At 40.5% G+C, this 14492-nt stretch overlaps 1 protein-coding gene across 8 annotated transcripts in view; it reads left to right on the top strand.

Moving 5' to 3' along the window:
- Nucleotides 1–14492, top strand: part of ARMH3 (armadillo like helical domain containing 3) — a 181807-nt gene that overhangs the window by 58736 nt on the left and 108579 nt on the right. For all 8 annotated transcript variants that reach the window (XM_025466988.3, XM_049103002.1, XM_049103005.1 and 5 more), the window contains one exon: nt 5127–5215. In XM_025466988.3, the coding sequence (XP_025322773.1) occupies nt 5127–5215 (89 nt within the window). The remainder of the gene's footprint in view (nt 1–5126; nt 5216–14492) is intronic.

Below are 14492 nucleotides of genomic sequence, written 5' to 3'. Positions count from 1 at the left end.
GTCTGACAGTTTCTTCTGTATCTTTTGGGTTGTGTGATGAGCCTGAATTTTCAGAGGGGTACAGTCTAATCCTTGGACCTCTGTTGCTGCCTTCCCACTCCCAATCTACTTTCTGTTTATACATTTGATATAAATGAAATCATGTCATATGACCTTTTGTGACATGTTTTCAAGGTTTGTCTGTGTTGTGGCATGTATTAGTACTTTATTCCTTTCTGTGGCTGAGTACTGTTCCATTGTATTATTTATCCATTCATCAGTTACTATTCCATTGCATTATTTACTAGTTTGTCAGTTGATAGACATTTGAGTTGTTTTTATCTTCAGCTGTTATGAATAATGCTGCTATCAACATCCATGTACAAGTTTTGGTATGGATATATGTTTCATTTTTTGTGTGTATATACCTAGTAGTGGAATTGGGGGGTTATGTGGTAACTCTATGTCTAACATTATGAAGAACTACTAAACTGTTTTCCAAAGTGGTTATACATTTTACATTTCCATCAGCAATGTATATGGGCTCCAGTTTTTCTACATATTCATCACAGCCAAGGATTTTATTTCTACTTGGACTTTTCTTCCGCTTTGGCAAAAGTAGAAGGGGCATGAACTTGATTTAAGAAATGACATTATAGGGTAGCCCCGGTGGCGCAGCGGTTTAGCACCACCTGCAGCCCAGGGTTTGATCCTGGGGACCCTGGATCGAGTCCCACATCAGGCTCCCTACGTGGAGCTTGCTTCTCCCTCTGCCTGTGCCTCTGCCTCTCTCTCTCTCTCTCTCTCTCTGTGTGTCTCTATGAATGAATAAATAAAAAAAAAACATTAAAAGAAAAAAAAAAGAAATGACATTATAGGGGCACCTGGGTAGCCAGTTGATTAAGCATCTACCTTCAGCTCAGGTCTTGGGATCAAGCCCTACATCAGGCTTGCTGCTCAGTGAAGAGCCTGCTTCTCCCTCTCCCTTGGCTACTCCCCCTGCTTGTGCATGTGCGCTCTCTGTGTCAAATAAGAAAGAAAGAAAGAGAGAGAGAGAGAGAGAGAGAGAGAGAGAGAGAGAAAGAAAGAAAGAAAGAAAGAAAGAAAGAAAGAAAGAAAGAAAGAAGAAGGAAGGAAGGAAGGAAAGAAAAGAAATTGTAAAACCTTGAGTAGATTTTTGGTTTACAGATTAACATACCAGTTCTCTCCATATTATTCTCTCATGATCTGCCCATGTGTTTCTGGACTCCCTTTGCCAAGGGTTTGTAAATAGTAGTGCAATGGGATAAGCAGTTTGGTGAGTTTTGGTAAATGTATACATCCTTGTAACAACTCTCCCAGTTGAGGTGTAAAATATTTCTCTTCTCTAAAAAGTTCCTTTGTGGCTCTTTTAGGGGATGTTAAAATTTTTTTTAGAGATTTATTTAGGGGATTCCTGGGTGGCTTGGTGGTTTAGTGCCTGCCTTTGGCCCAGGGCACGATCCTGGAGTCCTGGGATCGAGTCCCACGTTGGGCTCCCGGCATGGAGCCTGCTTCTCCCTCTGCCTCTCTCGCTCTCTCTCTCTGTGTCTATCATATATATATATATATATATAGGAAGGAGAGAAGTATATCAGAGAAGGAGAGAACACAAGTGGGAGGGGCAGGGAAAGGGGGGAGAGAGAATCTCTAGCTGACTCAACGCTGAGCAATGGCCTGTTGCAGGGCTCCATCTCACAACCCTGAGATCACAACCTGAGCTGAAACTGAGAGTCAAACGCTGACTTGACTTTGCCACCCAGGAGCCCTGAGGATGTTAACATTTTTAAAAAATTTTATTTTGTTTTATTTTTTAAAATATTTTATTAATTTATTCATGAGAGACACAAAAGCAGAGATAGAAGCAGGCTCCTTGGGGGACTCAATCCCAGGACCCCAGGATCATGACTTAAGCCAAAGGTTGACACTCAACCACTGAGCCCCCCAGGTGCCCCTAAATGGGTTAATTTGTTACTAATTACTTTGGCTGGTTGTTAAATTTTTTTTAATGGAAAGTGAAAAACAGCATGTAAAATTGTATACATTTAAATGTATGATAATAGTCACAACTATATTCAAGCATTAAATTTTTTTTTAAGGATTTTATTTATTTATTCATGAGAGATACAGAGAGAGGCAGAGACACAGGCAGAAGAAGAAGCAGGCTCCCCGCGGGGAGCCCAATAGAGGATTTGATCCCAGGACCCCGGGACCATGACCCGAGCCAAACGCATATGCTCAATCACTGAGCCACCCAGGTGCCCTAAAAAAAGTTTTAATAGTGCTTCCCTTTTGGGTGGTAGGATAACAGGTGAATTCTATTCCTCTGCCTATGTCTCTGCCTCTCTCTCTGTGTCTCTCATGGATAATTAAATAGAATATTGAAAAAAATTAACCCATTTATTGTAGGCTAGCAGTGTTTTAAATGGTCAAGCTTCTACTGGTATTTCAACTCCTTCAGTCTTCTGATGGCAGACTTTACTGTGATGGCACCTCCAGGTGCCACTGGCTATGGTATTCATATAGGAGCCACAATGCCAGATGCCCACAGCTCGTCTTTTCCTCTTGGTTTTGCCACAGAAGAAGCAAGTGTACTTGGCTTGCTGGCTTATTTCAATTTTCTTCACCATTTTCCTGAGGGAGGCACCATAACGGGTCCCGTATTTACCCATGATTCTGACCTTTTTGGTGTGTTTAACCATGTCGTCGCGAATTAGGTCCAAGCCCAGAGAGCTTCACTTTCCATTGTAACATAAATATTTTTTTGTGTTGTGAAAAATTCTTCATGAATATAATTTTTAAGAGCTTCATGGGGCCCCGCCTGGATGGCTTATTCGGTTAAGCCTCCAACTCTTGCTTTTGGCTCAGGTCATGATGTCAGTGTCTTGGTGGGCTCCCTGCTCAGTGAGAGTATGCTTCCCCTCTCATGCACTCCCTGTCTCTCTAAAATAAATAAATCTTCAAAAAAAAAAAAAAAAGCTTCATGGGGTTACATTATATATCTATGTTTTAGTCTGGTTGGGTTGTGATAACAAAAAAACACAGATTGGGTGGCTTAATGTTAGAAATTTATTTTCTCATTGTTTTGGAGGTTGGATGTCCAAAATCAAGGCGCCAACATCTTTGGTTTCCCCAGAGGCCTCTCTCCATGGTTTATAGATGGCAGTGTTCTTGTGATGTCCTCACAGGGCCTTTTCTCTCTGTGAGAGCGCAAGCATTCTGGTGTCTCTTCCTTTTCTTATGAGGATGCCAGTGCTATCAGATTAGGACTCAACCTTTTAAAAATAATAATTTATTTATTTATTTATTTATTTATTTATTTATTTATTCATGAGAGACAGAGAGAGGCAGAGACATAGGCAGAGGGAGAAGCAGGCTTCCTGCGGGGAGCCCGATGTGGACTTGATCCTGGATCCCAGGATCACGACCTGAACCAAAGGCTGACTCTCAACCACTGAGCCACCCAGGCGTCCCTCCTCTGTGGCTTTTTATGCTTTCAAAACCCTCCCCCCAGTCAGAGATGAAAAACATTTTTTGTTAGATTTATAATGTTTTTTTAAAAAACGATTTATAATGTTTAAAAATATCTTTCACCTCAACCTCAACCTATTAACTGTTTATTTAGAAATAGTCTCCCAAAGATATATGCTATTGTGATGTTAGTAATGTTGAATATTCCCATGATTTAGAATTGTACCATCCAGTAGAAGTTTTTTTAGTGATGACAGAAAAGTTCTATATGTTTGTGCTGTCCAGTATGGTACCCACTAACCACATGTGATTATTGAGCATTTGATATGTGGCTAGTGCAACTGAAAAATGAAATTTTAATTTAAATTTTAATGTAAATAGGGATCCCTGGGTGGCGCAGCGGTTTAGCGCCTGCCTTTGGCCCAGGGCGCGATCCTGGAGACCCGGGATCAAATCCCACGTCAGGCTCCCGGTGCATGGAGCCTGCTTCTCCCTCTGCCTGTGTCTCTGCCTCTCTCTCTCTCACTGTGTGCCTATCATAAATAAATAAAAAAAAAAAAAATTTAAAAAAAAAAATAAATTTTAATGTAAATAAAATTTAAGTTAATTATGAATTAAACTAAAATTTAAACATTTAAATTAAAAACAAATTTAAATAGATCTGAAGAGGGGCACCTCTTCAGGATCAGTTGGTTATGCGTCTGACTCTTGGTTTTGGCTCAGGTCATGATCTCAGGATTGTGAGATCAAGCCCTGCTTGGGACTCCTCACTCAGAAGAATCTGCTTGTCCCTCTCCCTCTGTTCCTCCTCCTGCCCTCCCTTGCTCTCAAATAAATAAAATCTTTTTATAAAAAAGATCTAGGGATCCCTGGGTGGCGCAGCGGTTTGGCGCCTGCCTTTGGCCCAGGGCGCGATCCTGGAGACCCAGGATCGAATCCCACATCAGGCTCCCGGTGCATGGAGCCTGCTTCTCCCTCTGCCTGTGTCTCTGCCTCTCTCTCTCTCTCTCTGTGACTATCATAAATAAAAAAAAAATATATATATATATATATATATAAAAAAGATCTAAAGACTTAAGGTCTTATTTTTTTTTTAAGATTTATTTATTCGTTCAGAGAGAGTGAAGAGAGAGGCAGAGACACAGAGGGAGAAGCAGGCTCCATGCAGGAAGCCTGACGCGGGACTGGATCCCGGGTCCCCAGGATCACACCCCCGGCTGCAGGTGGCGCTAAACTGCTGCGCCACCTGGGCTGCCCAAGACTTAAGGTCTTAAATTTTGTATTTTTATATCCTGTGTTTGCAGCATGGAATGGAGTAGTCTAATGCTGGTTCACTGATGTATGCTTTCCTCTGAGGAAAGATACTCAAGGGAATTTTATCTGTAATACCTAATCAACTGCTGACCTATATGCGATTATAGCCCTTTTTTCCTAGTGATAAAGGGAATTAGCACAAGCATTGTGTATGTGTGTATGTGAGTTGTCTGTGTGTAGGGGCAATTTATGCATCAGACAGTTGAAGTTTCTTTCATTTGCACATGTACAAATTAATCTCCAGCATCTTTAGTGGCCTTAGCAAAGCCATCTGGCTGAAGAAAAATGAATCTGTAGTGAGTTGCATCACACTTTAGGCTTACCCCAGTTTTTTTCTGTTACAGACGCTGCATTCAGGTAGTACATAAACTACTTTGCTACCAGAAGAAATGTAGAGTACGTCTGCATTATACCTGGAGGGAACTCTGGTCAGGTAACTATCTTTTGAATTTGTCTTCTTTTCCTCTTTTATGAGCCCTTAGGCCTAGGCACAGCTGAAAATTAAAAAAAAAAAAAAAAAAAGTTTAGAATGCTTCTGTTTTCTTTCTTTTCTTTTCTTTTTAAAAGATTTTTATTTATTTGAGAGAGAGAGCATAAGCAGGGGGAACAGCAGACAAAGAGAGAAGCAGGCTCCAACTGAGCAGGGAGCCCAATGGAGGGCTCAGTCCTAAGACCCTGGGATCATGACCTGAGCCAAAGGCAGATGCTTAACCCACTGAGCCACCCAGGCACCCCAGATGCTTCTATTTTCATTTATACTTTTTGTCATTTCAGCCTTGTTCTTTTCTAGATCTGGGCACGTCATGTAATCTATTCCATACCTCCTCTAAAATTTCTTCTCCCTGTATTTTTTTGTCAGCTGGTATAAACAATTGAATATATCTTGAGTTCTAATGATTCGTGGTTTGAGTGAGAGTGAGGTAGGAGGAGTCAGTACAAACTTGGATTCCCCCTTGATTCCATGTGGTAGCAGCATATGGACTATAGGGAGGCTTCTGTGTGTTTCCTCAAGATGAGTAATCTTAGGAGGAATGTCATAGGGAGAGGGGATGGAGAAGGGGTGGAGAGATGGGGGGAATCCTGTTCTTTGTGTTACATCTGGCATTATTACTGTTTACAGATAGTGTCAATTGTGCCACACCCCCTGTGCCAGAGACAAAAACAGCAAATTACAGTGTTTACTTTTGTCTTTGTATCCATTTGGAAGCCCAGTAAAGTCATAGCTACCCCTGCGGGGGTGGGGGTGGGGGGTGGCTCTTCTCTAAGGGTACAATTAATGCTGGCTTGCCACCCCTTTCTTTTGTGTAACTAAATTGGAGGTTTCAGGCAAGCCGGGAGACATGCTCCCTGAGGCATTTGCTTGCTGATAGGTCCTGTGGCTTTTTGGATCTGATGGTACAATAAGTCTTCTTCAGATGATTACAGTGATGAATGGTTGCCCCACCCATGGAAGAGCTACTAAGTATTCTCAGCCCAGGAGGGTGTGTTAGTGTCAGAGGCTTTATTAGAAACAGGCCAGTAACCCCACCCTCTTCCATGGAATTCATCTCCCTTGTTGTGACATATGGCTTCCTCCCAACCCAATTTGGCTTTCTAAATTTAGTCCTCTATAATGGGAAGTAGAGATCTTTAATTAATGGATTAGCAAGTTCTTTGCAGTTACTGCCTATGGTGGTGAAGGGTGAACAGGAGAATAACACTAAGTGGCAATAGTGGCAGTTTGGTATTTTAGGAGAAAAGAGTATGATTGTGTGAGAGTTTGAGATTGAGGGAATGTCAGAAGATCTAAAGAGATCAAAAGAGATTGAAATGACTAAAGTTAGTAGAATTTCCTAGGTAGGAACAATTCTTGTTAATATTTGGGATTGTGGTTGCCTATGAATATATGATTATTGGGTTCTAAAAAATTAGGATTAAAGAGAAAACACAGAAATGATAAATCTGTGGATATTGGTATAGTTGTAGGACTTATAACAAGTACAAATGGTTTATGTCTAAACTGGAATGAAGTTACCCATTGTAGTACTAACGAGTTTGTGGTCATAGTTGTTTCTGCCTGCTTTTGATTCTCTTCTGGTTTGATTTTCTCTGGTATTATATTTTCTTTCGTTTCTATTCCAGCCATCCTGTCTCTGGTCCCTGGGATCTTTCTGGCTTTTCTCCTATCCTGAACATCTGTGGTTCTCTTCCTCATTGTCCTGTTGTGTTGCCTTTTACCATTTACCCTGATCTGTCTCCCTGGGGCCCAGGGCTTTCCATTACTTTTGTTCCTTCTTCCACTTTGTATCCTGTCCTTCGTGCTCTTGTTGTCATATATTCTACTGGTACATATGTTATAAACCCCAAAATACATTGCTATCATTTTTGTTTAAAGAGTCACTTATCTTTTAAAGAGATTAAAAATGTCTTTTGTATTTATCTTTTCTTGATCTTAGCATTTCCCTATTCTGGCTAGGAAATTGTGAGGCAAAAGACCATTTTTATCCTATATTGGTCAGTTGACTTCATGTCATTAAGTGCTTTCTGTCATGTGCAGCTCTGTAATTATGCGCTGTCTCAGGACTAATTGACTGGCATTCTAAGGCCCTTGATAGGTTGAGAGGAGATGTATACGAGGGTCATTAGTGATACTGGGATGATTTCTTGTTCCTGAGGCATAGGCACTTGTACTCGAGTTCTCTGCCAAGTGAGGTTAGGTTCTTTTCCTATATAGACTGGGTGAGCCTCCTGGAACCCTGGCTCATGTATTTATATATGGGGTATACAGTGAGATACAGAGCAGCAGGTGTTAAGGAAAGTTGCAAAATACTATACTACATCTGATGCATCAGAGCCCATAATAATGTATAATATTGCAATCAGTGAATATAAATGTGGCTATGGTGGATTCACCCACTCCTTGGCTGTCAGTACCCTTCATATGTTGGTATGCCCATGTTTTTACTCATTCTTTGCTTTCTAGACTTAAGGATTTGCTGGAGGTGTGTGAACCTCACCATGATAAATATGCTTATGTGTATAGATGCCCATACATGTGCTGAAAACTTTAATTGAATTTTATTTATAAATAAAACTGTTAAGGCATGTGTTGTTAGATTGGATACACAGAAGTGGTTGGGTGTCTAGGAAGCAGTTGGCTAGAGCCCAGATGCCTTTTGTTGTTTGGAATGTGGGTGTGTAGGATCACTGCACTTCAAATGGTGATTTTTATTCCTGTGTTGTTTAGGTACAATCACTCTTTGTTATTGGGGAGGTAACCAGAAGTCCTCTAAATTCCCATATGGAATTCTTAGGCTTGGTCTTGTGGATGAGGTTGAGGCAGATGTATTCGTTGGGGGTTTAATCCTGCCTGCTCTGTTGGTTTTTCAGATACAAGCCCTGACCTTCTCCCTGCTGCCATGGTCTATTAATATGATACCTGTCACCATAGTATCTGAGTATGTGGGGAAATATATTTAGGCTAACTTAACTGGAATAGGGAAAGGAAGAAGGCCTGCCTCTCTCATTGCTAGCTTTTTTAGCAATCACTATTTTTCACCAAGTTATGGAAAGTTCAAGAGCTCTTCTCTAACCTCTGGGCTACCCAGATCTCCTATTTTGGATAAAAGATAGGTCTTAAAACTATCCTCTGTAGAAACAGGAAACTGGGTTTTAGGATAAGATCCTAGGAAATAGGTCTTTACCTTTGAGAATATAATGAAAGATATGATCTTTGTGTCCAGAAAAATGTCCATTTGCATGTATATTTTGCATATAATTTCAGAGAGTTCATGGACCCTCTGAAGCTGCTATCCATGATCCTGTGTTATGAATTCCTATCCTAATTTTAGGTTCCATTGCCTCCCAATTATTTCTCTTTTCACAGAACGTCTTACTATCTGGTTTAATATTTTTCTTTCTTTTTTTTTTTTTTTTTTTTAAGATTTTATTTATTTATTCATGAGAGACAGAGAGAGGCAGAGACACAGGCAGAGGGAGAAGCAGGCTCCATGCAGGAAGCCCGATGCAGGACTCGATCCTGGGCCTCCAGGATCACACCCTGGGCCAAAGGCAGGTGCTAAACTGCTGAGCCAACCAGGGACCCCCAATATTTTTTCCTTATTTACTGATCATAATGTATTTTTCCTGGGAACTTAGCTTCACAATCTTCTCTCTGAACTTCTTGGGGATATGGAGCATGTTGGTCACTATATTTTATTTTCTGTATCTTTCCTTACTTGGCACTTTGGGTTTCTGTTTTAGCATATTGCATTGTTTTGCTATGTTTGCTTAAGTATGAGTAATGATTTATTTAAATATTTTTCTTTCCTCTTAAAAAAGCTCTTGTAGAGTAGGGTGTGTGTTTTTATCATTGCTTTATTCACACTACTTAGCTTATAATAGGGGCACAGAAAACATTTGAAATGAGTAAATGGATATGTGGACATGTAGAATTTCCATCACTGATGAATCAGCATTCTCTTAAAGGAGCAGGGTCTTGTGTTTGGGCCTCAAAACAATAACAACAACAACAACAACAACAACAACAACAACAACAACAATAGAATCCAGTAGGATGTTTGTTGTCATGTTTCTGTTGGGCTGACTTTAATCACCTTTTTATTTGAATTGTTGATATGAAACGAAGTGGTGGATGATTTTTCTTTCGTCTGTTTCTTCCTTACTTAAAGATACATGGATTGCTTTTAACTAAGTAAATATGGAAACTTTGATGGTTTCTAAGCCATTAACCAAAGAATGAGCTGAATGTTTAAATTTTTTTTTTTTTTAATTTTTTTTATTTATTTATGATAGTCACAGAGAGAGAAATAGAGAGAGGCAGAGACATAGGCAGAGGGAGAAGCAGGCTCCATGCACAGGGAGCCCGATGTGGGATTCGATCCCGGGTCTCCAGGATCGTGCCCTGGGCCAAAGGCAGGCGCCAAACCGCTGCGCCACCCAGGGATCCCGAGCTGAATGTTTAGAGAGAAGCATATAGTTGTAAGAGAGGAAAAGACCTGAACAGAGCTTAGTGGAGTCAGCTTATTTTACTTCCACTGCAGGCAGAAGGGACACTGGGGAGGCAGCCTGCATTTAAATAGTGTAGCTTTCCACAGTCTGAAAGCATGGGTCGATTTAAAGGCAGATTTATACTGACATTTTATATTCGACATTTATCTATGGTTCACAGTCCTTCTTACCCTTTCACTTTGCCACATCCCTGGGTGATAAGTCATTTTTATCACCATTTGTTGGGAAAGGGAGCAGAGGTGTATAGAAGGGTTAGTGCCTTGCTAAGGACCATGGAACCAGATACTAAACAGAGTCACAATTAGAACTTAGAGTTCTTGACTCCTATGCTCAGATGCAGATCACTAGGCAACATTTGCCTCCCTACAGGAAGAAAGCCCCCCAAAGCCCCCAAAACAATCTGTTCAGCTTCACTGTGCTAAATAGCATCTAAAGCATTCACAGCTTTTGAAAAAGAGAGAAATCGTACATGGCCTGACCTTTTAGATACCTACTGGGAAAAATGGAAAACCCAGAGAGTGTCATAGCTTTGTGGCTCCAGCTGGCTTTCTCATCACTAGCAGAAGCCTGTGACTTCATGGTTAGATCTACCTTGAGACTGGGAGTTGAGAGGCTTTTGTTGGAAGCTTGTTACATTTTTATAGGTGTTGTCATGTAGGACTGAAAATTTTTAAGAGAAACACTGATCTGAGATTGATCTGTGAGTTCTTGTATAAGTATAGCTTTGACAGTGTGGCGGCCCCTCCTGATTTGGGGAAACTATCCTTTGAGCTTTTAATTGTCAGTTTTTTTTGTTTGTTTAGTTTCTTTTTTAAACTTTCAATTTTGATATAATTATAGGCTCACAGGAAGTTGCAAAAATAGTATAGCAAGTTCTTGCGCCCTTTACCCAGCTTTCTCCAATGGTAACATCTTATATAACTCTACAATATTGCTTCTTTTAGTTTGGAAGAAGGTATAGGGAGGAGAGGAGGACACAGCAGTAAACAGCTAGAATAGATGGGAAGGGGAATTTTGGCAGCTGCTGTTGCTATTTTGTTTTTAAAATTGCTTTTTAAATTGTTCTTCCTCTTTCCCCCAAATTTTCTCTGATGTAGGGGAATATGTTACAAGATGTATTCTAGGCTGGATGTGCCTAATTAAGACTGTGCTAGCTAGCTTCCATGTGCAAAAAAGATGGAGGCTTCTTTCTTCTATGCATAGTTCCTCTCAGAATGTTTTAATATAGGGTCATTAGAAGGCATTTTTCTGTTTCCCCAATTTTTTTATGAAAGATTCTGTACAGCGGTATAGAAAGCCCTAGGACTGAAAAAGAATGCCAGGAAACTTTTTTTTCCCTTTAAATCACCACATTTGGCTAACTCTAAAATTTATACTATTTTGACTCTTTCTTTCATCCCCTCAGAAACTTGGCAGAATCAAAAGATAAGAATTTCTAACATGTTTAGCCTGTTAGAGGGAGAAAAAGATTCCTACCAAAAAGGCCCTGAAAAGAGTGAGAAATCTCTGTTCTTTTCTCTGCACATGAAGTCACTTCCTATCCAGAGAAATGTCAGCTCTCATAGGTCCATTAGTATCTTGTCAACTAGAAGAGACAAAGGAAGGAGTAGCTGTGCTTTTGTTGCTCTGCCTGTACTAGCTCTAAAGGAACATATCATTTGGTTTCATGAGGTGTCATTGTTCCCTGGATCTCTAGTGAGCAGGACGGGTCTGATACTGTTTTTCACCTCATTTTGGCAGGAAGTAAAGTTCTTGATTCTGTATCATATACCTCCACTGAGACATGGTCTCACTGACAGATTTCTTAAAGGGTGACAATTTTGGTTATTTCTCAGCTGGGTAGAGTTGGAAAAAATAAGCAAGTAGTACAGGACCTTGAAGGCACTGGCTTTTGAGCATGGTTATAATGAGACAGCTGCACAGGAATAAGGTGTATGGGATCCTGCATTCCCCAGAGTCCGAGTTCCATCTGGGTACTTTCACATAAAGGATTGTTTTCATGATAAGAAGGTGGGTGGTAACTGTGACAATGCAGTGTCCCCAAGTAAATGGGGAGTTGGAGATAGTTGAGAACCTTTTTTTCCCTTTTAAGCAGATGTACTGCAACAGCAAGGAAAATGTAACACAGAACCTAACTTCCATTTAAAGAAAGGATCTGTTCTTTTTTCCAGTTCATCTAGAGGAGTGTGAAGCCTTTAGGCACATACTGACTTTTTTTGTTGTGGTAAAATACACATAATATTTACCACCTTAACTGTTTTTCAGTGTACAGTCAGTGGTATTAGATATTTATCACATTGTTGTACAGCCATCACCATCATCTCTCCCCATAACTTTTTATCTTGTAAAACAAAAACTCTATACCGATTAAACAAGAACTCCTCATCCCTCCCTTTGCCAGCCTCTGGCAACCAGCGTTCCACTTCTCAGTCTTTATGATTTTGACTACACTAAGCACCCCAAGTGAGTGAAATCCTATAGTATTTGTCTTTTTATGACTGTCTTATTTCACTTATTATACCATTCTCAGACTCCAGAAATCAGATTCTCTCGTCTTCAGAGTTTGCTTTTTTGTTTTTGTTGTTGTTGTTGTTGTCTGCCTCTGCCCTTGTTCAGCCTGAGTATAAACTTAATGTCTCCTTTGCTCTGTTTTGAGCCTTTTTTGGGCATGTGCAGTCACTTTTTCATTTTTCCTTTATGCATTTTTTTAAAGATTTTATTTATTTATTCATGAGAGACACAGAGAAAGAGGCAGAGACGTAGGCAGAGGGAGAAGCAGGCTCCCTGGAGAGCCTGATGTGGGCTTGATCCCAGGACCCGGGAATCAGGACCTGAGCTAAAGGCAGACACTCAACCACTGAGCCACCCATGTGCCCCTGTTTTTTTGTTTTGTTTTAAAGGAGGTTCCACGCCCAATGTGGAGCCCAACACAAGGGCTTGAACTCATGACCCTGAGATCAAGACCTGAGCTGAGATCAAGAGTCAGATGCTTAACTGACTGAGCAACCCAGGTGCCCCTATGCAATTGTTCTTGAATGTTCTAGTCTGATTCTTTGGAGATCATTTATTTGTGTTCTGCTAGAGGCTTTCTGTCTCCTTCCTGTTTTTAATATTATTTAAATGTCATTCACTTGGTTTTCTAATTAAACCTCCCTTCTGCTTCTCTGAGGCAGGCGTCTGAGCTACCATTTAATTGTGTCTTCCCGTAGTTGGCTTGTCCTTCTCCGCACCTGGTTCACCTCAGTGTGGGGGACAGGTTCTAGTCCTGGAGAAGTTCCCAGTTCCCAGAATTATTCATTCTACTCTTCCACATGGCAGCACAATTTGCTGCTGCTCTCTCCTTGAATTCAAACCAGTTTAGGAAAAAATCTGCCAAAGTCCTCATTATGTAGGGTATACATTGATGTTAGGAACAGCTCTGCAAACAAGGTTCCTTGTGGGGTGAATGAGGCCTGTGTGAGGTGGCAGTATTTTCAGGTGGATGGCACCAAACTCTTACATTTGAGGCATAGATCAGTTACTTCTGCTCAGGGAATTCACTTGGGACTCAGGGAACCATCAAGGTGCCTGTTCCTGGTTAAGTTTCCCAGAACCCGAACACCATCTTATATTCCACATGTATCTGCATACAGAAGTCAGGACTTCTGTGCACTGTCGCCATATTTGATGTGCAAGACTCCCCAAGGGAAGGAACTTGGGCCAGAGCTAAGTGTGAGACTGACTGGTGCCTCTAGTAGAGTCAAAAGAGGCAGCAGTTGCAGCCAATTTGTAGTTTCTGAAAAAGAGCCCAGAAACAAAATTTTCAAAGTGCCTGGTAGAAAAGACTTTCCCATGAAGAAACAAGTGTGTATGGAGCATCCATTTGCCTACAACTTAACCATATTGCATGTGTGATATAATCCCTCAAATATCTCACTGACTTCTCTTTTTTTCACTTAGTGTAGGTTAAGAGTATTTGGAGCCAGGTATCTGGAGCCTCATTTAATAGAGTTAGCAAAGATTAGGAGTCTAATCCAGGATCCCCTAGGATTTCCTAGATTATTGTTAGTACTTAAATGCATTGGTAACTTTGATTGTGAACTTTGATTATTATTCTTTGTTGTCTTGAGGGCTACTTAGGATTCATTTTGAGTTTGCATTCCTGCTCAAGAGTCTGTGGCTCTCTGTCGATTGAGTATTTTGGTTCCTTTTCTTTAACCCATCAAAGAGGAAACATCTTTGCATGTTTGGCCATGTATACTGTGATGTAAATTTTAGCTAGTCACTTATGCTGAGGTTATAGAAAGTTGGGATGGGTGTTTGGGGCTCATACTAGTGTTGGTAGAAAAACGTTGATCTCTTGTTTGTTTTTAATTGGTAAAACATACATAACGTAAAATATAACTTTTTAAACGTACAGTTCAATGGCATTAAGTATATTCACATCATTGTTGTAAACATGTCCACCTTCCATCTCCAAATTTTTTTTTATCTTCCCAAACTGAAACTCTACATACCCAATAAACAATAACTCTGCATTTCTCCTTCCCACCCCTCCTGGCCACCATCATTCTCCTTTCTGTCTTTGTGAATGGACTACTCTGGGTACCTCATATAAGTTGAATCATTCGGTATTTGTCTTTCTGTGACTGACTTTTTTTCAGTTAGCGTAGTGTCTTCTTCATGGTTCACCCATGTTGTAGCATATGTCAGAATTAATT

This window comes from Canis lupus, chromosome 28 (genome assembly GCF_003254725.2).
Source record: "Canis lupus dingo isolate Sandy chromosome 28, ASM325472v2, whole genome shotgun sequence".
NCBI classification, from domain to species: domain Eukaryota; kingdom Metazoa; phylum Chordata; class Mammalia; order Carnivora; family Canidae; genus Canis; species Canis lupus.
This window is presented reverse-complemented; position numbering and strand designations above follow the sequence as displayed.